The following is a 25,025-nucleotide window of genomic DNA, read 5'->3' as shown; positions in this document are numbered from 1 at the left end:
TGTATGCATCTTTTATCAGAAAACTTTAAAATTATAACTGAAGAAGATTTAGAGGTGGTCTCAGATAATATGTAGTACATTAAATTAAAGCCTTTGGAAGACAGTTCCTCTTTTATTTTTTCCCATTGATTTTCATACCTATCATTTAACCAAATGCATCAAACCTGCTCAATGTGATCATTAAAAATATGTCAGAGGTATTTAGGAGAGGGAATTTTTAAAAACCAGCCCTCTAAATGATTGTGACAAATAACTATCCAGGTTTGAGAGCCACTAAAATTTATTAGTGTCTTTGCTAGTTGAAACTTAAATCTAATGAGAATATACTATAGGGAAAGCAGGATTTTTGATGCCTCTCAATCCACAGATCAGGCATTGAAAGATGTATACAAACAAACATATACCACAGATTTTACGACACAAGAATTTGAGACAGTAGGTTTTAACTAGACATCACAGTTACCTTTATTGGTTTCCTATAGCTGCAGCAATATATTAGCAGAAACTGGCTAGCTTTTCACCATGCACATTGATTACTATCTTACAGTTCAGAGGTCCAAAATGGGCCTCACTGAGCTAAAATTATCAGCATGGCTGTGTTCTTTGTGAAGGCTCTCAGAATACTTTTTCTTGACTTTTCCGGCTTTTACAGACTGTGCACATTCCTTAGCTCTACGGGCCCTTTCATCTTCCCAGAATGTCTGGGTCAAGTTGTTCTCACACTACGTTGCTCTAACACTGACTCTCCTGCCTCCCTTACTCCTCCTACAGGATCTGTATGATTACACTGGCCCACCCGGATAATCAGGAAAATCTCCCCATCTCACAATCAGCTGATTAGCAACCTTAATTCCCCCTAATCATGCATGTTACATATTCATAAGTTCTGTGGGGTCGGACTTGAATACCTTGGGGGGCCATCATTCTGTATACTCCCTCACCTGTAGATCCTATAAAGAGGAACATGACTCGGATGCTCATACCTCACCTGTGAAGTGGCAGAGGGAAGGAAGGACAGGGCTGTGACATTGGTGGAGATCATTCTGATGGAGAACCAGAGCCCAATACCACACATAAGCATGGCCTCTTTGATCTTGATATTGATTGTACCATGGTGATCACTCACTGTGGTTCCTAGAATTCAGATGGAGCTCCGCTGTGGAGTTAGTGACCAGCTGCCTACCCAAACAGTTCTTATTTGCAGCAGGAAGTTTTACTTACACCTTAATCACAACCACTCAAGAGAAATCTGAAAATTTCAGGTTAGTCATGTTAGACTAAATTTTCTGTATTTTTATCTTCCTGTTGTTACCTTTTTGATGTTTCTTGAAGTTACAAGTTTTCAGTATCTTACCAACTTTCATTTTTAGAATCAAAATTACAGTAGTATTTCTCAGTGAAACATTGATTTATCTTAATAGATCATGAAAACATTTCAGATGACATGAAGTTTTATTCAATATTTAAAATACCTTAGGGGCACCTGTGTGGCTCAATCAGTTGAGTATCTGACTTCAGCTCAGGCCATGGTCTAGTGGTTCATGAGTTAGAGCCCCACGTCAGGCCCACTGCAGTCACCCTGTCAGCCCAGAGCCTACTTCAGATCCTCTCTGACCCTCCCCCACTTGCACACTCCCAAAAATAACTACTTAAAAACACATATTAAATTATTTAACTGTTTCCTACCAAATATAATTTTAGGCACATATAACTCACTTGTGCTATTAAGGCAACACAGTTCAAAAGAGGTGTGTGTATGTGTGTGTATTTTTTTTTTTTTTTTTTTGTATTTCAATGCTGTTTGTTGGGGAGTGAATGAGAGACTACTGCCAGACATGGTGACATTTCCCATTCAAGGGCTGGAAGCTAAAAAGCTTTTGAAACTGAGTCACTGCATAAGCCTTTTGTGAAAAAAAAAATACATCTTTTTTTAAATTATGCAAAAGCATTGAAGAAATTGTTGTCTAGGCTTAGTATGTGAGTATTTTTACCCAACGCATAAAAATAAAGTCAGTTTATAACATGAAGTGCATAAAGGTAATAATACAAAAAGTAAATTATAGGAAATGTCAAAATCAAATGTGGCTATTATCATTTTGGGCTGGAATGGGTTCAGGGAGAGTTGTGTGGATAAATTGGGGCTTGAACTGAGCAATTTATTGGGAGGTAGTATTTGATATTCTAAATCATACAGTATACTCTGACTTACTTATGAAGAGCTAACACGTGAGCTCTCTGTGCAACACTGGCAAAAAATGAAGGGCACGCTAAAATTGAGACTTGAAATACAGTATATATGTAGGGCTTTGCTTTTAGACTTTGTAAAGGCTTGTTTTTTTCATGAAAGAGTTTTAGCAATACCTGTTCTTAAAATGACAGTTTTCTGAAAAGACTCAACATAAGAAGAGATGGAAAATTGTTTCATATCCTGGAACTAGGTCTTTTTATGTGAAAGATAATCAAAGCGAATCCTTTCACAGCTTACTGGCTCTCTGACTTGGTGTTTACACTACATGATTGACTTAGGTTTTCCTGTCCCTGGGAGCTGAATGTGGAGAGGAACCCTAAGGGTCCACTGCTGTCTCCTGGTGGAGTAAAGTCTCAAATGAGAGGATAGTGGGCAGAAATAATCTAATAAAGACAGAATAGGAGCTAAAGTTAGGTTTTGTTGTAAATTGGGTAGAGCGTTAACTAAAGCAGCAGTGGGTGGATGGATGGATGGATGGTAGGACTACATTCTTGCCACAGGAAATCTGGCAATGACTTGGCTATGACTTCTTTCCTGTTTTCATGATAACTTCTTCAGTAAACCCAGAGAAAACAAGCAAAAGGTACTACAACTCAATGATAAGGTAGGTGGGCAATATCCTGTGTAGAAATGGCACTATGTTCTTAAAGAATTAGATTTATTTCTGGACAGTGACCTTTTTAAAAGCAATACATCGTTCTCCATCCAACAAATGCCTGCCGTGGCCAATAATACGTTGGCATGTCCATTTTCAGCTTGTAGTACAAAATAAATGAAAGCCAAGGACATTACAATTGGGAGGGAAGAAGAACTATTATTTAAAAGGCTTTTAAATGATGTCACTATATATTCTTTTAACAACATCCTCTAAAAGCCTTTGAAAAAATAGTCCCTTCCTCCCTCAGTTGTTAACAAAGACTGTACTAGGGACTGTTCTTTAAAAGGCTGTTAAATGGTGATACTATATTTTTTAACATCAACATCATTTAGAAACCTTTTAGAGAACGGTCCTCTTCACCCACATCTAACAGAGAGGGGGAAAAAGGACATAGGGGAAGGGATTACTTTTTTAAAGGCCTTTGGATGGTACTATCAATAAATACAGCAATATTGTTTTAAAAGCCCTTCTCCAATGGTGATTCAGCTTTTTGATATGTACTTCTAACCTGATGACCCTATGTTATCTGACAGATTGGTGTTTTAACGGTGACAGAAAACTCAATTTACTAATAATCCCAGTAATACCTTTATTGAACAGTTCAAAAATCAATTTCACATATACAATCTAATTTTATCCTCACAAGAACTCAGTGAAACAGACAGGATATGTATAATTAGCTCCATTTTACAGAAGAGAAAAACAAAAGCTAAGTGACACTGTGATTTAGGTCAGGTCTCACTTCCAATGTGTGGCTGAGCTGAGACTCTAAGACCATGTCCCTTACCAGATGCCTTGGGTTCATTGCTTTTTTTTTTTTTTTTAAAGTGATATTCTACATTGGTTCTTTCAACATGTTCACATTCTAAGAGTTAATTCCTTATAACTAGAATGAAAGTAGGATTCTCTAATTTCACTGTATGAAATGAAATTGCCCAGCACAGAGCCTGATGCAGGGCTCAAACCTACAAATGGTGAGATCATGACCTGAGTCAAAAACCAAGAGTCTGATGCTTAACGGACTGAGCCACCCAGGCACCCCGCTCACTATATAATTTCATTGCTGAAGATACCTAGGTAGATAGTAGAGGTTTTATTAATATTGTAACACTGGTGAGATAAATATATCTCAGAGCATAGTAGTTAGTCTTCCTCTCACGTTACAGCATTCAGACTTCTCTTGAGATCCCTTTGCTTTTTGATGTGCTTATGAAATTATCACTTGAAATCCACTTATACATACTAGTTTATTACAGAACTGATATTTTAAACATAATTCTAATCTCATTTTATTGATTTGCTTTCAAAAGTAGAGATATTGAATCACAATTAAGATCATGTTTAAGGTAGTTTCCTCAATTACTAATCTTTGGAAAGAAATAATGAATACTGGTTCTTCCCACTTCCTGTAGTTCTCTGAAGGAGAGAAGAAAATCTTCCCACCAGTTTGCACAACTGATCTTTCTTTTTCCTTTTATCAAAAGGAGTATTTTGTATTTATTAAAAAAGGAATTGTAACTTATTGCTTGACAGAAATGACACTTAAAAATATTAAATTCTAATCTTAGTTCTGCCACTATTTTTTAATTTGTGCAAATAAACCTTACATATTTTTTAAAAATTTTTTACCATTTATTTATTATAGAGAGACAGAGAATGAGCAGGGGAAGGGCAGAGAGTGAGAGGGAGACACAGAATCCAAAGCAGGCTCCAGGCTCTGAGCTGTCAGCCCAGACCCCGACACAGGGCTCGAACTCAAAGACTGTGAGATCATGACCTGAGCCGAAGTCGGACACTCAACTTGACTGGGCCACACAGGAACCCCAAACATTATCTTTAATAATAATAGAAGCGCAGTTTCATCTACAAAACACTTTCATATGCAATATCTAAGTATATCTTTTTTTTTGAGAGAGAGAGAGAGAGAGAAAGAGAAAACAAACAGGAGAGGGATAGAGGGAGTGGAGGAGAGAGAATCTTAAGAAGGTTCCCTGTCCAGCACAGAGCCTGATGCAGGGCTCAAACCTACCAATGAGATCATGCCCTGAGCCAAAATCTGGAGTCTGATGCCTAACCTACTGAGCCACTGGGACACCTCCTTTTCAAATCCAATGAATTAGATAGTGTTTTCCTTTATTTTACAAATTTAAGCTCAGAGAAGCTAAAAGATTTTCTTTTCATCAAGTAACTTGAAGGGCTTCTAACTTAAAATCCAGTGTTTTCTTTCTTAACCACTGCTAACCGTAACTCTGCTTGACAATAAGGAAGTCATAGCCTTTGTTGCTTCTGAAGAAAAATTATTCACATGTCAAAAATAGGTATAGGCTGAGTATACATAAGCCAGTGCCAGAATACCATCACCTAGACCCTTATCCCAGGACTTGATACAGAAAAACTCATAGTCAAGTGACTTTAATAAAGAGAAGCCTGGCTCATCAGTGGGCTTTGCTACCACAGACATGAACTCCAAAGACACTTAGGTTCCTATGTCATAAATCAGGTTCTTCCCATCCCTACCTCCCTGCCAAAGAATTTAAAATATTTATGCACAGATCAGAAGAAAAAATAGTGTGTGTGTTCTGATGCTCTCAAAGGACCTCCTTCCCATCCTCACGCTGTGTCAAGAATTCCTCAGCTTATGGTGCGTCTGGCATCTGTGATGTGAAAGGATACTTTCCACCTGTATCAGACTCAAAGAAGGCATTCCTAGAGGGCTCTGTCACTTAAAATTAAAGTAGCCATAATAAAACTGCCTTTCCAGTTTGTGTATCAACTAAGACATACTTCTTTTCCTTCCTCTAGGACTTTGTCTAGATGAGATCCATATCCCTCTGTCCCCTAGGTTACAGTTCAGTTAAGTGGAAGCAGCGTGGCCAGTGTTTAGATGGAGTGGTCCCATCTGTAAAATATGTAGAACAGCTACTGATTTCTCTCATGGACTTTTATAAAGTACTATTATATAGCTTAGTTTTTCTCTGAGAATCACCATTTCTGTCTCACTGCCCTACTGGAAATATTCTCAGCATGACCTCACTCATAATGCTCTATAATTCTGTCTTTGACAAAATCATTTGTTGCCAGCAAGGTTATTTGTGAGAAACTCTCAAGTTTTACTTCTAGGTCGTTCCCTTGTCATCTGCATACTCTTTCCTCTTCTGAGGCCCATCCCATCTTACCATACCTCCTTCCCTTCCTTGTCATTCTCATCTTGGAATCTCTTACTTCACGTTCAGTGAAGATCTTGGCATCTTAGATATAGTTTCTCCAACTCATCATTATCTGGGGGATCTCCATGTACACATTAGCAACCTGTGCAGCTGTAACCTCACAGCCTGTTTATCTGTTCAGTTTTAATAACTTTCATCAGTACTAGATTTCAGCCCCACATACTTATTTCAACTCTGAAACCTTGTCTTTCTTCCTTCCTTGTGCCTGTCATGTTCCTCAGGCCCTCACTATGTTGAGCCTAGGATTATAACACCCTGAAAGATAAATAGTAGCTTCCCCATTTCACAGATGGGAAAATTGAGGCCTAGAGCATAACTTTTCTAGTGTCATAGAGTTAAGTAAGGGTTGTTAGGCTACACAGCCAGTTTCAGCTCAAGTCAATCTGACCTCAAAACCTGGCACTTTCCACCAGTTTGCTGCATAATGGAGGTACGCTTTAGGAAAATGATTTTTACAGGAGTATGTGGTACAGACTAGAGTATATGAAATCTAAAGAAAAGGAGACCAAAGTGCCTGGGTAGCTCACTCAGGTAAGCATACAATTCTTTAAAAATTTTTTTAAATGTTCTTTATTTTTGAGAGACAGAGAGAGACAGTGGGAATAGGGGAAGGTCAGAGAGAGAGGGAGATACAGAATCTGAAGCAGGCTCCAGGCTCTGAGCTAGCTGTCAGCACAGAGACCAACATGGGGCTCGAACCCATGAACCATAAGATCATGACCTGAGCCGAAGCCAGACGCTTAACCGACTGAGCCACCCAGGCGCCCCAAGCATACAATTCTTAATTTCGGCTCAGTTCATCACCTCACAGTTCATGGTTTGAGCCCCACATTGGACTCTGTGCTGACAGTGTGGAGCCTGCTTGGGATTCTTTCTCTCTCCCTCTCTCTCTCTCTCTTTGCCTTTCTGCCTCTCCCTGCATCAATTTCTCTCTCTCTCTCAAAATAAATAAGTAAAGTTAAAAAATAAAGATAAGGAAACCAAGTTGAATGGGGAAGCACACGTAAGAGAGAGGAAAAGATTAGGAAGGACACCAAATTGTTAATTATGGTTAAATCTGAGGGGGATTTTATTTGTCCACATAGTTTGAAGTTATTTTCAATGAGCATACATTACTTTTGCTATTTTAGAGAAACATTTAAAAAATGCTTTAAGTGTGATGATGACCTGAACTAAGCTGGTGGCAGATGAACAATAAAGAAGGAAATAAATGCAAGGTACTTAAAACTTGTCAACTAATTGTTGAAAGGAAAGAGGGTATTGAAGACAATGCAAGGTTCTGAGCTAGGCTACAGTGGAAGAAGGCACCAACATTTTCTTTTTTATATTATGTCATTGATATTATCAGAGAAAGCAACAGAACTACTAAAATCATATAATTATCACATCGGTTAGATAACACAATTTTTTGTACTTATGTAAAATATTTTGGTTCTAATGAATTGTAACCAATTATTGGAACCATTTTTGCTAAATACTTTGAAAACCATTAGCACCCTTAAACCAACAGAAATAAAAAAAGAAAAGAACATACCTATGAATGGAGTAACATCTTTATCCATGGTTCTGGATCTATTTATAAAGTGGTAAGTAAAAGAACATGCACATCATTCTGGATTTTAGACTTATAAAAAAGAATTAAATGTATTGATAGTGAAGCTTATAGATTTACGAAGAGGAGAAAGAATAGGGTATTATTAGAAGGTAATTTCCCCCTCATCTCAACACCCATATGAACTGAATGCATCCGATAATAGGGGGTCAGCAGACTTTTTTGTAACAGACCAGATAGTAAATATTTTCAGCTTTGCAGGCTACAGCCACTCAGCTCTACCACTGGAGTACAAAGCAGGCATAGACAATATATAAGTGAAGGAATATGGCTGTGTTCCGATGACAGTGGACTGGATTTGGTCCAAAGGTTGAGTTTGCTAATGTCTGCTTAACACCATGCATGAAGTAAGGTACTCATTAAATGTTTTTTGATAATGTATTCAGATCTTTCTGCAGACATATTTTTATAATATATATTGATTATTACCAAAATAAAAGGTAAAAAAAGTCCCATAATATATACTGATTAGTAAAATAAGATATGAGAAATGAACGTCATTATTTTCTGGAATACCCAAATTTACATATATAAGGAGGAAGTTAGCTTTAGGATTATAAACCATTTATTTAAAGTAATATTTGATGGGGGCGCCTGGGTGGCTCACTGGGTTAAGTGTCTGACTCTTGAGTTTCAGCTCAGGTCATGATCTCATGTGTCGTGGGTTCCAGCCCTGCATCAGGCTCCGCACTGGCAGTGCAGAGCCCACTTGGGATTCTGTACTCTCTCTGTCTCTCTCTCTCCCTCTCCTTCCCCCTCCCTTCTTCCCTCCCTCCTTCTCAAAGTAAATAAATAAACTTATTTTTAAAAAGCAGTATTTTATGGAAGATGAACATGTGTATTTCCTTCAGTTTATGTTTATAGTTAGAGCTAAGAGTTAAGAAAATTTGCCCTTCCCCCCCTTTTTTGAAATTATACTAGGTAATGGTGCCAATACTGTGAGTTAGAAGTGAAATAGACTCACTTTCTACAGTTTACTGGGTAAATAATACTAAAGCTTTCTGCATTACAGCTCTTATCACCTGAGACATATTGGTTAAAATACTAATTTTAAACATGAAACTCTATCTCTGTTGTACCTATTTTCTGGTAATTTTTATAAATCATGTATCTAAATAGATACAGCTATAAAATAAGCCAAACAAAACAGAACATTTTATATACTACAGATCTTCATATTTTTGAAGTCCAAAAACAGAATAGATTGATAATACTTAAAAATGATTAAGTGACTAAGTGTGGATTAAAGCATAAAAAGCTGGAAAACATTGTTTTTATTAAGCTTTACATGGAAGTGTTGTCTTTGAAATAGTAATGCAAATGTTGAACAAGGTTTATTCTTAGGCACTTACTTGATATTCCATGTTTTATTTTTCAATTCTCATTTAAATTTTATAATTCAATCATTTTGAATGGCTATGTTCAAAAGAAGTTTTACAACTTTAATCTTAATAATCTCAAAAAAAAGCAGACATGCTATGTCATAAAATAACTATTAGTGACTAGTTTGTATCCTATAAATCTAACTTGAGTTGATAATATGGTCCATTACCAGCTAACTGCACAGAGTATTTTTCATTTTACACTCTTCAGTTACTTTTTAGTGAAGTGTTAAAAAATATGAAGCTTTTCTCCTCTCTAAAATTGCACGCTGTCTGTCTGTTATTAGGGAGATAACAGCTCTTATAAATGTTTCAGTAAGCGCTAAGTAGACAGTTATGTGCACTCTCATTCCACGCTTATTTGCTTACTGTAATAAACTGATAAAATATGTGTGGTTTGTCTCTGTGTATCTACAGGCATCATGAGTCACATAGATTTCCTTTAGAAATAATGTTGTGTCTGCAGAATTGATTGGTTATTTTCATAAACCATCTAAAAAGTACACAAATGACTTTTATTATTTAAACATATGCTGTGTAAAGATTTGTAGAGGATTATCTTATTGTTACTTTATGCTTTTTGTTCTGTTAACTCTGGAAGGAGGCTCTTTATTTCAGAGTTATTACAGTTACTGAACTAATTACCTCCTCAGGAATCGTAGTGAAGATAACCCATATCATTTGCTTCTGATGCAGCTAGCTTTTTAATTTTGGAACATTAGAGTTAAATGATTAAATCAAAACTAACATTTTCAGATATTGTTTTTTATAGTGTCTTGCCTTTACATGTTTTCTTTAAGTTTTAATATTTAATGGGAAGTAATGCTTTTACCTTAAACTAGATATTCTGAGAATGGTTGATTGTATCATAGAAGTCCTAATTAATAAATTGGTCTTTGTGTGTGTCTTTTGTAAATATGGTATTTTTTATTTGCTTACAATTACACGTACATATAACAGAAAATTTCTAGTCAAGTCCTATCCTAAAACCAGCAAATAATAATACTGGTAATCTCCACTTATCACCACAGTATGCACCAATAAGACTTGTATTTGTAGGAACAGTGTTATAATTGAGCACTCAGCATTAATTAAAGAATACTTATGACCAACACGAGAGGTACATTATCTGCAAACCTCTGGATTCATTTAAAATAGCAAAATTATGCTTTGAATTCTGAAAATGGAAGAGTTGTGCTTTATACATTGAACATAAAAGTGGGGAATAAATGGGGAGACCGATAATAAATGTAACAAGCAAATTGTGTAGTGTTAGGTACTAAGTAGCTATGGGAAAAGAAAAATGAGGAATCAGATGGAAGAGATGCAGATGGGTTCAGCCTCATTAAGAAGGTAACATTTGAACAAAGATCAGTCAGAACGGAGTCATTGTATCTGGAGGAAGGGCATTCCAGGAAGAGGGAACCAATGCCAAGGGCCTGTGGTGGGAACAGTACTGGTGTGTACAAGGAATAGCAAGGAAATCAGGGTGGCTAGAGCGGAGTTAGTCATGGGTTCTTCAGTAATCGGAAATGAGGTCAAAGAAACAAGAGAGGCACAAGCCAAAAGGGGCCTTAAGGGCCTTTATAACGATTTCCAGCTTTTAAAGTTCAGTGAAATTGGGAGCTGTTGGAGGATTTTGTCCAGAGGGATGACATATTCATAACTTTAACTAGCGAGAATGAATCATTGTGTTTTGTCTGTACTCTGTAGGGCACAAGAGTGGAAACAGGGAGAACAATTAGAAGGCTATTGAAATAATCCAGATGTGAAATGGTGGTATATCAGACCAGGGTGATAACAGTAGAGGGAATGAAAAGTGGTTAGATTTTACGTAGTTCATCCAGGTAATTATGGATTTCTCCATGATCCCTCCCTCAGGTGCCAGCTCTGACTTTTATATTTTCTTAGTGTACTAACTTATTGCCATGGCATTTATCACACTGGTTGATTTATTTACATTTCACCAGCTAAGCAATAAACTCCTTGGGGACTGGAATACTCTGTGTTTGTCTCGGTATCCTATTCTTTAGTATAGTGGTCGGCACAACTCAATAAATGTTAGTTGAAAGAGTGAATAAGTTATGATTAGTAGTTACTTTGCATTTGAAAGAGTGATGATTTTAATGGGCAGGAAGCCCTGGAATACTCAAATCCTAGACAGGACCACCTTTCTCACCAAAATGCCCATGGGACATATAGAGTCAGAGAACAGAGAGGGCAATGTGATACCTTATTGTCAGCAGGGGCTTTGCTCTCTAACCTCAGTGTAGAACTTTAGTGAGTTAGGATGGCCACATCAAGGACTCCTCTTTCCTGTTGAAGATAGGACTAAGTCGTCTTGAACCAAAGCAAGTTCTTAGATTGAACCAGATGAATTGCTAATTCAACTGGTTTTTAAAATTTTTTTATTTTACATTTATTTTTGAGAGACAGAGACAGACAGAGCGTGAACAGGGGAGGGGCAGAGAGAGAAAGAGACACAGAATCTGAAGCAGGCTTCAGGATCTGACCTAGCTGTCAGCACAGACCCCGACACGGGGCTCGAACCCACAAACCATGAGATAATGACCTGAGCCCAAGTCAGACACTCAACCGACTGAGCCACCCAGGTGCCCCTAATTCAACTGTTCTGACTTCTAGAATAGATAGATTCATATGGTTCGGGCTATTAGAGGCCATATCTGAGTCTCTGATCTCTCTATTAAGTATCAACCAGGACTTTAGGAAAAGGAGCAAGAGAGCACATTCTCCCATTAAAAGTTTATCTCTTGCTCCCTGAATAGTGTCATGAAATCTGACTAATCCTGACCAGTAGTTGGTTGCGAAGTTAAAAGACAGAAACCCAATTTGAACTAGCCTAAGGAAAAAAAGGAAAAAAAAAAAAAGTTGTTACAGGAAGGAATGCTAGAGTATTTCACAAAAGACAAGCTTCACCAAGGGGTAGGAATATGTCAGATTCAAGAACTATAAAGACCAAAGATACCAGCAGGGCACTCTGTCTCTCACCTATGCTTTTCTTAGATTCTGCCTTATTCCTGGACAATATGGCAGGAAATATGACCACAAACATTAGAGTTTTAAATCTCAGAATTTTAGCCTCTTGAGAGAGACAGGTTTGACTTACCAGGTCCTGAATCCAAAAATCTTGGGAAAGGGATGCATTGGGCCAGATGTCTATTCTTGAACCAATTAATTGTGGTCCGTTCTCAAAGTGGCATAAGAATTTGCGAGCTCCATCCAGAACTGATTGTGGCAATGCTCCTGGAACATGGTAGGGTGCATTAAGCAGATGTTCTTATACATAACCCTACAGGGTAAAACACTATGCAGAAGCCTTCCTCAAAGGACTAGGACTTTAGTCATGAACTAGATAAAAGCAACTCTGAAACATTTTAATTATTCTTATTCTTTAGTGTCATAGAACGTACTTAACATCTCATTGTCAGCTATCAGAAACACCTCATGATAATTAAGAAACTCATAGAAACAATCAGATCATAGCATGGACTTTCATAAAGCAAAATCAGAAGAAAAAAAGTAGTTTCTACTTTGTAAAATAGTATTTTCATTGGCAAAACCACTATCTCTTATGGTGCTACTCTAGATATTCCAGAAAGGCACCCTTGAATGTAAGCTGGATTTTTGGCCCATGTCCACCCCTCAGTCAGCTGCCACTTCACATCTGTTTTATGATAGTCCTACTAAAATTAATTTACCTATTTGGAGTTAAGTGAATGTGGGAAATGTTGAGTGATCAAAACAAAATGGGTATCAAGAACTGTAAAGGATATGAGATGTTACCCTACTTGCAAGCAAACGAGTTGCCTAAGACAAGTTCATGGATGTTGGTAAAAGGCACGAGACTCCTGTGTCAAAGACGGACAGTTTATTACCACAATAGCAGTAGCCAGAGTAACCTTATTTGTGCCGCTTCTCTGAGCCCCAGTTCCCACAGGGTGATATGATGAAAGCCAGGTGATGATGAGTCCACATGTGTTTTGCTTTACAGGAGAGGAACCTTTACAAAAGATATAAAGAGCTGTTAGCAAATCTGCCCAAACTTTGCCCCAGAGTAAGGCATTTTCCTATTTCCAAAGGTTATTTGCTATACAAACATCCTTGAAAAGATTTTGAGTAGCCAGATTAATACCTTTCCTCAGAAGACATTCAAAAACTGTGGAGAATTAATTTCCAACAACAAGAGAAGGGGAGAGGGAGTATGTAACATCAGTGCCCTTAGATGGGCGAGCAAACTTTTCCTTTCCTGCCAAGGGTGCAGATAGTAAATACGTTTGTAAATAGTAAATATGGTAAGTACTCAGCTCTACCATTGCAGAGCAAGGATTTATGGAACCTACTGGTTTTATTGGACAAAATATCACCTATGTAATTCATCTAGATAGTTAGTGGAAGAAGTAGACTTAATATGATATGTATGAACTTATAAAATTGGAAAAATAAAAAAATTTCCAGTTAGCCCTTTTCTGTAGTTAAAAAGTATGTATTATCACCACAAAATGCCACTTATGAGACTGTTTATTGGGAAGAGAACATACCTCTGTGTATTATCAGGGAGAACCTTTATTAGGTGTTGAGTTTATTAGATAGAGAGTCCTTCTTGAACTTAACTGAGTGTGGATAGAATGAGTGGAGACAAGTATGTATTTCTTTCTTTGCCCATCCATTAACGTGTTTTTAATGATTATAGTAAAGGTGCAGAATTTTGAGATGGTAGAAAAAAAGATACTTGGACTGTGGGTCCCAGGGTAAGACTGAGAGAATCAATAAACCAACCAAGACACGTTGATAATCTTATGGGACTTTAGAGTGTAAAGCTCCTTATATTTCTAAGTACCTTATATGATGTTTAAGTGCACATTCCTAGCTGTGTGTAAACCAAACTCCTTCTGTTCTGCTTTTCTCCTACTGCTCCACGCTTGCCTCTCTCCAATTTTCAGCTTCATTTTGTCATATTATATGTTGCCCAAACTTAAATGAGTTTTCCTAGAGGAAAAACTGACTGCATCAACATGTATTTAATGATTTAATGACACTGTGTCTCTGCATCAATGAAGAAAATAAAATAAGAATTACTGTCTCCAGTATGTTATCATCTAATTAAAGGAATAAGCATAAGATACTGAAAAACATTAACTATCCATTTAAAAGCTTGTGTTTAAGGTTGATTATTGTAGCCTCGATGACATGGGAATTTAAGATTTTTGCAGATAATAAATTTATAAATATAATATGTATATGTACTAGTACAATTTTACACACACAACAATTGCTGTTGTTTTTATAATGTTGATTTTATCTGTAAATGAATGTTCCCTACTAGGGATTGCTGTCTTGGATATGCTGGTAAACTCTCCAGAACTTGTGAAGAAAATAGAACTTAATGTGAGCATTGAAACAGAAGAGTTTTGGAAATAATTTTTTTAAGTTTATTTATTCATTTTGAGAGAGAGTAGAGAACAGAGGAGGAGGAGCAGAGAGACAGGGGGACAGAGGATCCAAAGTGGGCTCTGCGCTGACCGCACAGAGCCCGATGCGGGGCTCTAACTCTGTAACTGCAAGATCATGACCTGAGATGAAGTTAGATGCTTAACTGATTGAGCCACCCAGGTGCCTCTCAAAATATTTTTTTTACCTGGAAAAGAACCTAAGCTCAGAAGTGGAGGTGCTTTGAAAATTTAAAATACTAGATTGTTTTTATCATCAAAAGGTCAAAGTAGAATGCATGGGCCAGTTGCCCCATTATTTTATATAGCCAAAATTTTAAATTCACTCAATTATTTGTTGTATTTTATAAACTCTTTTGTGCATTTAAAAAAATTTTTTTAACATTCCTTTTTAAGAGACAGAACACAAGTGGAGGAGGGCGGAGAGAGGGAGACACAGAATCTGAAGCAGGCTCCAGGCTCTGAGCTGTCAGCACAGAGCCTGACGCAGGGCGTGAACCCATGAACAGGGAGATCATGACCTGAGCTGAAGTCAGACACTTAACCAACTGAGCCACCCAGGAGCCCCTCTTTTGTGCATATTTAAGATGATTATTTTAAATTGCTCACTCTTACAAATTGAGCTTTTGGAGAAGGAATACTGTATTTTAATGATGCTTAGAAGATACTGCCTATCATTTTGTATATATGATATTTAACTCTTGGGTTTTTGTTGATGAATCTTAAATTACTCATATTATTATTAATAAGTCTTAATGTCATCAGGTATCAGTGGCATGATGAATGTATTGGATAGGTTAATATGTACTCACAATTAAAATAGCCTTGCTTGGGAGAGTACACTTTTTAGGAAAAAATCTTGATTAGGCTTGTTTAATTACAAATTGATTTTTTCAAAAAGCTTGCCCATGTCAGGTCAAGCTACCTGCAGTACTTTGACTTTGAATGGAAAGATAGCCATCACACGATTTTCAAAAGGACTGTGTTTCTTCATTTAATATGCGCCTCTGATTACACTCAAAATTGAGGAGAGAATTTAACTGAAAGAGGCTAAAATTCAACGGAAGGATATAAACAGGTAATTAGCCAAGAAAGTACGGTTGGGGGGAGTGATAAACGACACTTTGTTTTGCTAAATAATTGAATCATGTTGTAGGACTGTAAGAAATAAAACCATGTGGTACTGGTTTAACAGTTTAATCAAGGTCCAAAAACGTCTCTATGTGTATTATCAGAATGTTTGCGTTTACAGGTCACTGAGGAAAAGCTAACCATTCAGTCATGTACAGACAATTGGTCCAGTATTTGGAACAAAAAAATTAAATTTAGAGGGCAATACATTTCAACTAGTTTCAGATGAAGTAGAAAATTGCAACGATGAAAGGTCTAGAAGAAACTGTAAGTGAATAGTCATTGGAGCTCAGAGTAGGGAAGATCTTTTAAGTTATTAAAGCGAAGGAAGAAACTACCTTGAAGGAGGTCATAGTCTTCATTTTATAGTGAAGAAATGCAAGGTGAAAAAAATTCAAGGAGTTGAAATTGGAAATGAAGGTGCAAGGTGCTCATACTTGGTAGATGATAACCATCTTACAGTTCAAAAACCTGAGAAAAATCAACTGACAAATTATGATAACTAATAAGAAAATAATCAAAATGCCCAAATGTAGTATACCTAGGGGTAAAAAGTAAGAAAAAAGTTTATAAACACCAAAAAAAAAAAAACCCAGTTGGATGTATGATAGCTTATTCTCTTCTTTTTTTTAATTTATTTTGTTAATTTATATCCAAGTTGGCATATAGTGCAGTAATGATTTTAGTAGTAGAATCCAGTGATTCATCCTCTACCCAGAACACCCAGTGCTCATTCCAACAAGTGTCCTTCTTAATGCCCCCTGCCCCATTTACTTATTCTCTTCTTAGGTATATATTGTCAAAATATCTTAATATATGTGGCAGAGTATAGAAAAATTTTAATGCTGTTTTGAAGGCGTTTTCTTTACATTTTTATATAATTTCTGATTTAATATCTGTGAGTATGATGCTTCTTATTGTGGTTTATGTAATACTTCGGGGGGAAAAGGAGTTAATACACCTACAGTTTTCAAAGAGAATAGCTATATTTACTAATTCATCTTTCTTTGTGTTTCCAATGTGCAATAGGTCAGTACTCCTGTCTTTGTACCCGTGAAAACTCATGTGCTGCTTCATCGAATGAGTGGAAAAGGACTAGCTGCCCATTATTTCTTTCCAAGACAACCTTGTATTTTTGGTGATAAGATGGTCTCTATACAAGTAACACTGAATAATACTACTGATCGAAAGATAGAAAATATCCACATAGGGGGGAAAAAACTTCCTATAGGCATGCAAATGCATGTGTTTAATCCAATAGGTAAATATTAATTCTCATTTAAAACTTTATATTTGATGATTAAATATATTTACTTTAAAAGTAAAGTAGAATACATATTATTTTATTGACTGTGTTTGTCAGTATAGTCCATTTACATTTGGTTTCCCTTTTTAAACTGAATTTATCATACAAAATGAATACACTTCTTTGCCCTTAGTGGATTGGATGCCAGCAATGGTAATATGTACCAGTACTGATGAAACGATGGGTCTGAAGAATCAAAATTGCCTCTCATTTTTCCTGTCTTCATCACCTTCTCTCTGTTTCTCTTCCTGGCCAACTTCATTCCCTGCCTGAGTTTAGTCTGCCTTTTTTAATCATATCTCCCCTTCCCTGTTTCCTTTTACATTCTATAAATTGCAAAGTGAGGAGAGCAAAGACTGATAGGATTTATACTATTCTGTTTGTCTTCCTTTCCAGGTACACAGTATAAAGTAGCCCATAGTAGGGGTGCCTGGGTGCCTCATTTGGTTAAGCATCCAACTCTTGATTTCGGCCCAGATCATGATCTCACTGTTCATGAGAACAAGTTCTGTCTCAGGCTCTGCGCTGATAGCACAGAGCCTGTTTGGGATTCTCCCCTCCCCCTCTCCATTGAGTGCACGTACTCTATCTCTAAATAAATAAATAAACTTAAAAAATAGTCCATAGTATATTACTAGTATCTATACACCTCATGTTTTAAAATATTTCTTTTCTTTTGCTACCTTTTAGAAATCAGAATTTTTTGAAGTGCCTGGCTGATGCAGTCAGTTAAGCATCCAGCTTTGGCTCAGGTCATGATTTCATGGTTCATGTGTTCAAGCGCTGCTTCAGGTGCACTTGAACCCCACTTCAGCCTCTGCATTCTCTCTCTCTCTCTCTCTCTCTCTCCCTCCCTCTCTCTCTCTCTCTCTCTCTCTCTCTCTCTCTCTCATAAACTAATAAATAAGATGAAACTCTTTAAAAAAGAGAATTTTAAAAAATAGAAATCAAGATGTTTTTACATTTAAAAACAAACCCACAAATCTCACTTTTCTTGGAAAAGAGCACACAAGACATAGCAGTACTGGGCCTTTGTTCCAACATAGAACCCTGGCGGTTGAGGTAGTGGAGGCTGTCCCTGGGGCGCAGCCTGCTCTTCCCACGTGGCCTCCGCGCTCATTGTATCTTACTGTCTCACCAACCGCCATTGCCTTCCATTGTTTAAATATTTTGCCAGAGATACACCTTTTAAAAATTAAGTATAACAATTGTGTGTTACTTTGAGTTTAAAGGACTGTAATAATTAGTGTTTACCTCTATTTTTCTGTTTGGTATAAGTGGAAACAGTCCTAGAGTTTCACTGGGAGAAGCCCCAGGCAATAATATCAATTAAAATTTTATGTCATTGAATCCTTGAAATATTATCATCGCAAAGTTCCAGATAATTCCTTTTTATAATACTTTAGGTGAGCAAAGCCGTTTAAGCAGGGACCTGTGCCTTCTTTACTCATTATTTCATGTAACTATCCTATTTTTCTTCATCTTCTTGAGCTTTTTGACATTGTTGAATTCTCTCCTATAACTTTTCATGAGTCGTTCAGCAAAGAAAGTCATTCTTTGTGTTACATTTTTACACAAAGGAATGAAACAATTCCTAACAGATGACATATGGTACATGTTTATAAGCAACCAAAGTAGAGCTAAGGTGACTTGATTTCAGAACCCACCTAATACACTTTTAAAAATAATTTGGTAATTAAGGCACAATTTAATGAATACAAAGTGTCCTGATTTTTATTTAATTATTTTGTGAAGTCATTGCATTGCTAAGGAGTTCCAGAATATTGCAATTTGTGTTCTTTTTTATTGCTTAAAATCCAGCATGTTTTACCTAGTTAAAAAATTAGTTTAGTTTAAGAAATGTCAAGCAGCTGATAAATGAATTGTCTGAAGGTTGAAAATGTTATCCAAAGGTTAAAACAGTAGAACAGTATTAACATTTCTTTGAGTTGGCATAATGAGTTGATGAGTTGACCTTTTATTGGCCTATGTAGAGTAGAAGAAATAAATATAATAAATTTCATGGTATGGCCTTAACACAGAAATAAAATATGAATGTATACCATTGCCTGAGTACCAACCATAGGCTTTTCTTTTCTTTTCTTAGGCAAATTTTTATGACCATAATGTTTTATCCATGTTGTTGGCATTTTATTGAATACTCTCAAGATACAAAGTTCTTTCCTGTACAGTAACACCACCTAGTCTCTTTTATCAGTAGATTACAGTAGATTTACGGAGTATGATATATCTTAAGTAGTCCTCCAAAAATATCTTAATGCAACAAAGAACAAGTACTATGTTTTAATCTTTTTGTGAAATGAGGAAAAAGAAATATTTACTATGCACATATGTGCATGTTACAGAGTCCAGCAGCTTTATTTATCACCAAACTGTTTCTTTTTGCCTATAATATGCAACGACCTTTATATGGATTTTGCCCTGCCTTTCACACGAAACTGTATTCCCTACAAGAGTATTAGGAGTAACGTGTCATGCCACCTTTCCCAGAGAGACCGAGTACCTATGTGATTTAAAACACACACACATACACACACACACACACACACGCCGTAGGCACTCAGCACTATATTCACTGGCTTTATGTGTACAGTCAACAAGTTGAAGTTCAGCTAATATTTCAAATGTCACATCAAAGTCTCTGGCAGCCTGTGTGATTTCTTTTTTCATTATCAGTGGTGTGGTATGATAGAGGCCATGTTTTTCAGCCATTTTTATATACCCTTTTTATGTATATAGCACTGATCCAGAAGCTGTATCCAAACACAGATACCTGATTGAAAAATTTCCCAATGTAGTAGCCTCCAAATAATATAAATCCATTATATGAATAATTTTATGCTGATTACTTTGTTCTTGAAACATTCATATAATAAAACATGCCATTGATCATGAGCTGTCCTCCAGAATTAGTGTGGCGCTATGCTCACAGTTAATTATCTTAAGACTGAAGATGGTACCAAACTGTGTCAAAGAGTGCTATCAACAAGGCATCTTGAGAACTGTCATTTAGTCAAACGAAATACAAGGACACATGATGTAGAGAGATCTAAATCATGAATGCCATCATGTTTTAGAGATGACAGCCTTTGCTACCAATGTGTCAGCTGCAAACAAGACCAAACCCCAGTATATTTATGGGGGAAGAAAGCATTAAGGATTTACTAATTGTAAAAAATATGACTAAACAGTGTAACTGACAGAGCTATGGATTCATAAGGTTTAGCTTTAGGAGAAATGCAAGAAAAGTATCTTTACAGTTATTTGCTCTACAGGAAAGCCTGTTTGCTAAAGATTTAGGCAGAAAGTTTTCTGGTACTTATGTAGCATCCTGATAAATTTTAGGTTTATAAACGAAATTCAAATTGGAATCAGCAAACCAGTATATATATATGTGTATATATATATATATACACATATATATATATATAACTAATAACATTGGAATTGGACATTCAAATTGGAATCAGCAACCAGTATATATATATGTATATACATATATATATATATAACTAATAACATTTTAAAACTAACAAACTAATAACATTTCAAAATCAGCATCAAACAAGTACCTTCATCTAAAGGCTTGATTGTCATTGAACCTATGATACATAAGCATACTTCTTAGTATATTAAGCTTATTGAATTATTTTTTATCCTATCTGTACCATCATTTCTGTCATGGTTAGCATTGAATGGCAGACGATGTTTATCAGTAAGACCTTCCATAGTCATAGTCTACGGGATTAGAATGTCCTTGTTGAAATAAAACTACATCTAATAAAATATATACAGAATAAAGCTAAATATAAAGCTACTGTACAGTATGACTACAGTTATACAGAAGACTTTGAGCAAAGTGGAAATTAATTGTGGATGGTTTCTATTGAAATATATAACATACATAAATATTTGTACCAAATAGGTAAACATTTAAAATCCTTCATTAGTTTAATGTGTAACCAGACTTCAGAATCATAAGCAGAATAAAATGTTATCTAACTTTTATCATTGTCAAGTGAAACGTACCAGTATTTTCTGTTGATACAGCTATTTCTCATTCTTGGTTAGTTGAAAAATGAAGCTTCAGAAATTCCAAACCTATAAGATACCATTTTATTTGTTTTTTCATAATAACCTAACCCACTACTAAATATTCTTCCAATAATTCTTTAAGTAATTCAGTTAGACTTATTTTGGTTCCAAAAATGCTAGTTTTCTTGGTTAATTTCTGAATACAAATTAATTTTTTTCAGCTTTGCTTTAATTTGCATTTTTAAATTTTGGGTTTTTATTTCCAGTTGAAATTTGGGAAATTTTTAAAAATTTACTTTTTATATCTAGAATAAATAGTCCATAATTTTAAGTACATAATCTCTTAAAAGCACCAAATGAGTCCTTTACAGTTGTTCCAAACAGGAATACATTTCTTTCTCACCTTCAGTGTCTATAAGGACAATATTTTAAAACATGAAATTTCTCAGGATGAGATATATTTCCAAAATAAAATGTGTTCTTTAAAGTATGTGCAGAATTAAGTTGTGGAAAAGAAAGCCTTCAAGCAGAATTGTGAAATTACTTTATAATTTGCTTTAATTTTCTTTGTTTGAAGTTGTTCTTATAAGCCATCATTAAATTTGACTGTTTTAACCAAACTACAAACATGATACAAGTTTTCAGGGTTTTGTCTGCCTTTTTCACATCCTCCATGGTTTCATGTCTAAATTATCTTATTTCCTAGAATCTCTTGAGCCTGAGGGATCCATTACCGTTTCAGTGGGTATTGACTTTTGTGATTCTACTCAGACTGCCAGTTTCCAGTTGTGGTAAGTTCCATTGTTCTCCTATATTTTATATTACCTGTAAAGGATAGCACATCAAAAAGTAGGCTTTCAACAGCTTTTTTCTTTGAGAGACAAACCCTTTAAACAAACGCACTTCTCTTTGGCAGTGTTTAGACTACCATGGAATAGTTCTACACATTGTTTACGGCATATGTATTTTTAGGATTGTTACCTAGCTAGCCATTACAGTCTGCCATGTATGATTGAAATTCACAGTTTGTTGGTTAAAGTAAGAAGCTACTGCTAAATGTTTTTTTTTACCTAAGTCTGTAGTTTTAGAAAATATATGAGGAAAATTCAGGAGATATTAAAAACTTTAATTATATTTAATAGACCAGAGAAGATATGTTTTGCAATACCTTTTATATTATCTTGAGCCTCTTAAGTGAACAATTATTGATTCTGTCAGTACCTAAAATCCATGCATTTTTTTTCCTTTATACTTTAATTTACAAACCACCTCTGCTAAAACTTGAAGTAGAACATTTATACAGTTGGCAAAGGTTTCATGGGTGAATACTATTTAAAAGAGCTTTTCTAGGATTGAGTTTTATTATGGTTACTGTTTTCATATAATGTTTATACATTTCTGATAAAGTCCATGCATTATTAGCAAATTAATACAAAGCTATATTCGTTCATCTTTAAGAATTATTTTTGAACTCTTAACATTTTTCTGATCTAGGATATGATTTGTTTTTTTGATTTGAAATTGCTTTGTTTTTATTTGAAAAGAATTGAAGTATTTTATTTATTTAAATCTTAGCTAGTTTACAACAGAATTTGCAGAATCAGCAAGTTTAGGAAATAAACATTTTAAAATTTATAGGTTAAATATAGTGAACTTTTCTTTTCCATATGCCTTTTCAGCTTACCAGTAATTCAGGCCAAATATTATACCATTTATTGCTGAAAACCTGCAATGATGAATATAAGCAATGTAGCATAACACATTGATTTTATGCAGATCATCACCTTTATGTTTTGGGAGGTCTGCTATATTAGTGATATATAAAAACTGATTACTTTTCCCAACATTGCCTAGTAATTGTTTATTATTTTTCTATTAGACAAACAACACAGATCAATATTACTGAGCACAGGACTATGAGTAACATCACTCTAAATAGATTGGCCTCCAACACCAGAGGTATATTCATTTTAATGATTTCAACAATGTGAACCCAATGACAAAGCTTATGGACCAAGTTAGAAAAATAAGAACTAAAAAAAAAATTATTTCTTCTTACATATAAAGAACCTGCTAGATTTCTATGTAATGAGGTATGGGGATCTTTAAATATATTATCATTACAAACATTTCCTTTGTACTCCATTGGACAAGATTTACATTTTATCTTTTATAATTAACTACATACCTTTAGGGATAAGTATGTAGGTAGTGTTTGATTTTTTTTTTTTGTCTTGCATTGGGGAGTGTATATGAACAATTGTTTCTGTTTCTTTTAAACTAATTTTAGGAAAGCAATGAGTTTATTTTACATAGAAAACAGACTTAGCTGTTATAAGCATTTACATTAATCTTTTCCTGTTGTGAATATATAAATTACTTTAGATTTTATTAAACACATAAGCATACTAGATCAAAAATTATTTTTATATGTTCCAAAAAGAACACTTTGTCTTGCATCAAATGTAATTGATCCTGAAGCAATGTAATCACAATTACTCACTTTCTTAATTGGCCTGCCCAAAATCAGAAAATGGAAACCGATCGACAGTGTTTAAATCAATAGCTTCATAGTAGTGCTAGTGGGGGTAGGGAGATAGCGGTAATGGGTAGATCAATTGGTCTTAGATGCCAATCACTGACTGTGCCTTTTGCATAGTAAGTAGCACTTTTTGCTTAGTGATGTGCTGTATTCGTCTTGGTAGTTCAGTAAAAAGGGGAAAAAAGCAAGAATGGCTGATACTGAATTTTTTTCTTAAAATACATTATACAGATCAATAGGTAAAATTATGAGTAATAAGAGCATATTTGGTAAGAAGCCTTGAGAAATGCTAGGAACATGGACTCTAAGCCTTTCAGGTACACTTCTAATTATTAAAAGAAAACAAGAGTAAAATTGTTCTACTTTAGTCTCTACATTAATTCTATATCTTTATAGCTATATGAAGCATATATATAGATAGAACTATTATGTATAGTTATGTGAATACTCTGTAAAGTGTTAATGTCTCTTTTTTTTGCATTTTAAATGGACATCAAAATAAGTCCTTGATTAAATTTATTGAGATTTAAAAATGTGTATAATATACATAAATGTCGCTCTCTCTCTAAAAGTCGATGTAGTGCTTAAACAGGTCTCCTGCTTTTGATCATCAGATATTAATGTGGTAGCTAGTATGAAAAATACGTCTTCACTCAAGTTAGAGGGCTGAGCACTAGCATCCACTCCTCTTGTTTGCCCCAAATCTATTTAAAAGACAGAAACACATTCTTTTTAAAAAAATTTTTTAATGTTTGTTTATTTTTAAGAGACAGAGACAGAACATGAGTTGGGGAGGAGCAGAGGGAGAAGGAAACACAGAATCTGAAGTAGGCTCCAGGCTCTGAGATGAGAGCCCAGAGCCCAGTGCGGGGCTCAAACCCACGGACTGTGAGATCATGACCTGAGCTGAAGTTGGACGCTCAACCAAGCCACCCAGGCGTCCCAGAAACACATTTTTTAAAAGACAATGAGCACTGAAAACAAAATGAAAGAATGTCATTAGCTGACCAGAAATTGTGAAAAATGGTTGGCAGTTAGAAAGCAAATGGGAGCATATAAACAATAACAGAGAAAATAAAAACCACAGAGCAAAACACTCATGGAAGAAAACTATAGTGGTAAGAACAAATCTAGCAGCATATCAAGCACAAAGTGAATAAATGAAAAGTTAAGAGTAAGACAGTCATCAGGAAGTCAAAGAACCACGCCCAGCCTCCAGTTCTCCGATCTTACTCTAGCAGCAGGCAACACTCACATTGAGAGACCTGAAAATTGCACTGCAAGGAAAACGAACTGCTTTCCTGCGAGGACTTTGGGTGTGGGTGTGGAGTCCTAAGGCAGCAGCAGGGATTTTGAGTCTGTGGGAAGGAGGCAGTGGTGGTCAGAGATGCTATG

The 25,025-nt window shown here is 35.6% G+C and overlaps 1 protein-coding gene across 5 annotated transcripts in view; it reads left to right on the top strand.

Annotated features, from left to right (window-relative positions):
* The window catches only part of AP3B1 (adaptor related protein complex 3 subunit beta 1), a 245,805-nt gene that overhangs the window by 193,328 nt on the left and 27,452 nt on the right, over positions 1–25,025 (top strand). For 3 of the 5 annotated variants that reach the window (XM_029942469.1, XM_029942471.1, XM_029942470.1), the window contains exons 23-24: positions 16,756–16,987; positions 21,795–21,879. In XM_029942469.1, coding sequence (XP_029798329.1) covers positions 16,756–16,987; positions 21,795–21,879 — 317 coding nt within the window. Of the gene's footprint in view, positions 1–15,496; positions 15,674–16,755; positions 16,988–21,794; positions 21,880–22,967; positions 23,048–25,025 lie in introns of those variants that run through there. The other 2 variants (XR_003909937.1, XR_003909938.1) reach the window with 2 other exon arrangements.

This window comes from Suricata suricatta, chromosome 6, assembly GCF_006229205.1.
Source record: "Suricata suricatta isolate VVHF042 chromosome 6, meerkat_22Aug2017_6uvM2_HiC, whole genome shotgun sequence".
In the NCBI taxonomy this organism is placed as follows: Eukaryota; Metazoa; Chordata; class Mammalia; order Carnivora; family Herpestidae; genus Suricata; species Suricata suricatta.
Note: the sequence above shows the minus strand (reverse complement) of the source record. Positions and strands in the feature narration are given on the sequence as shown.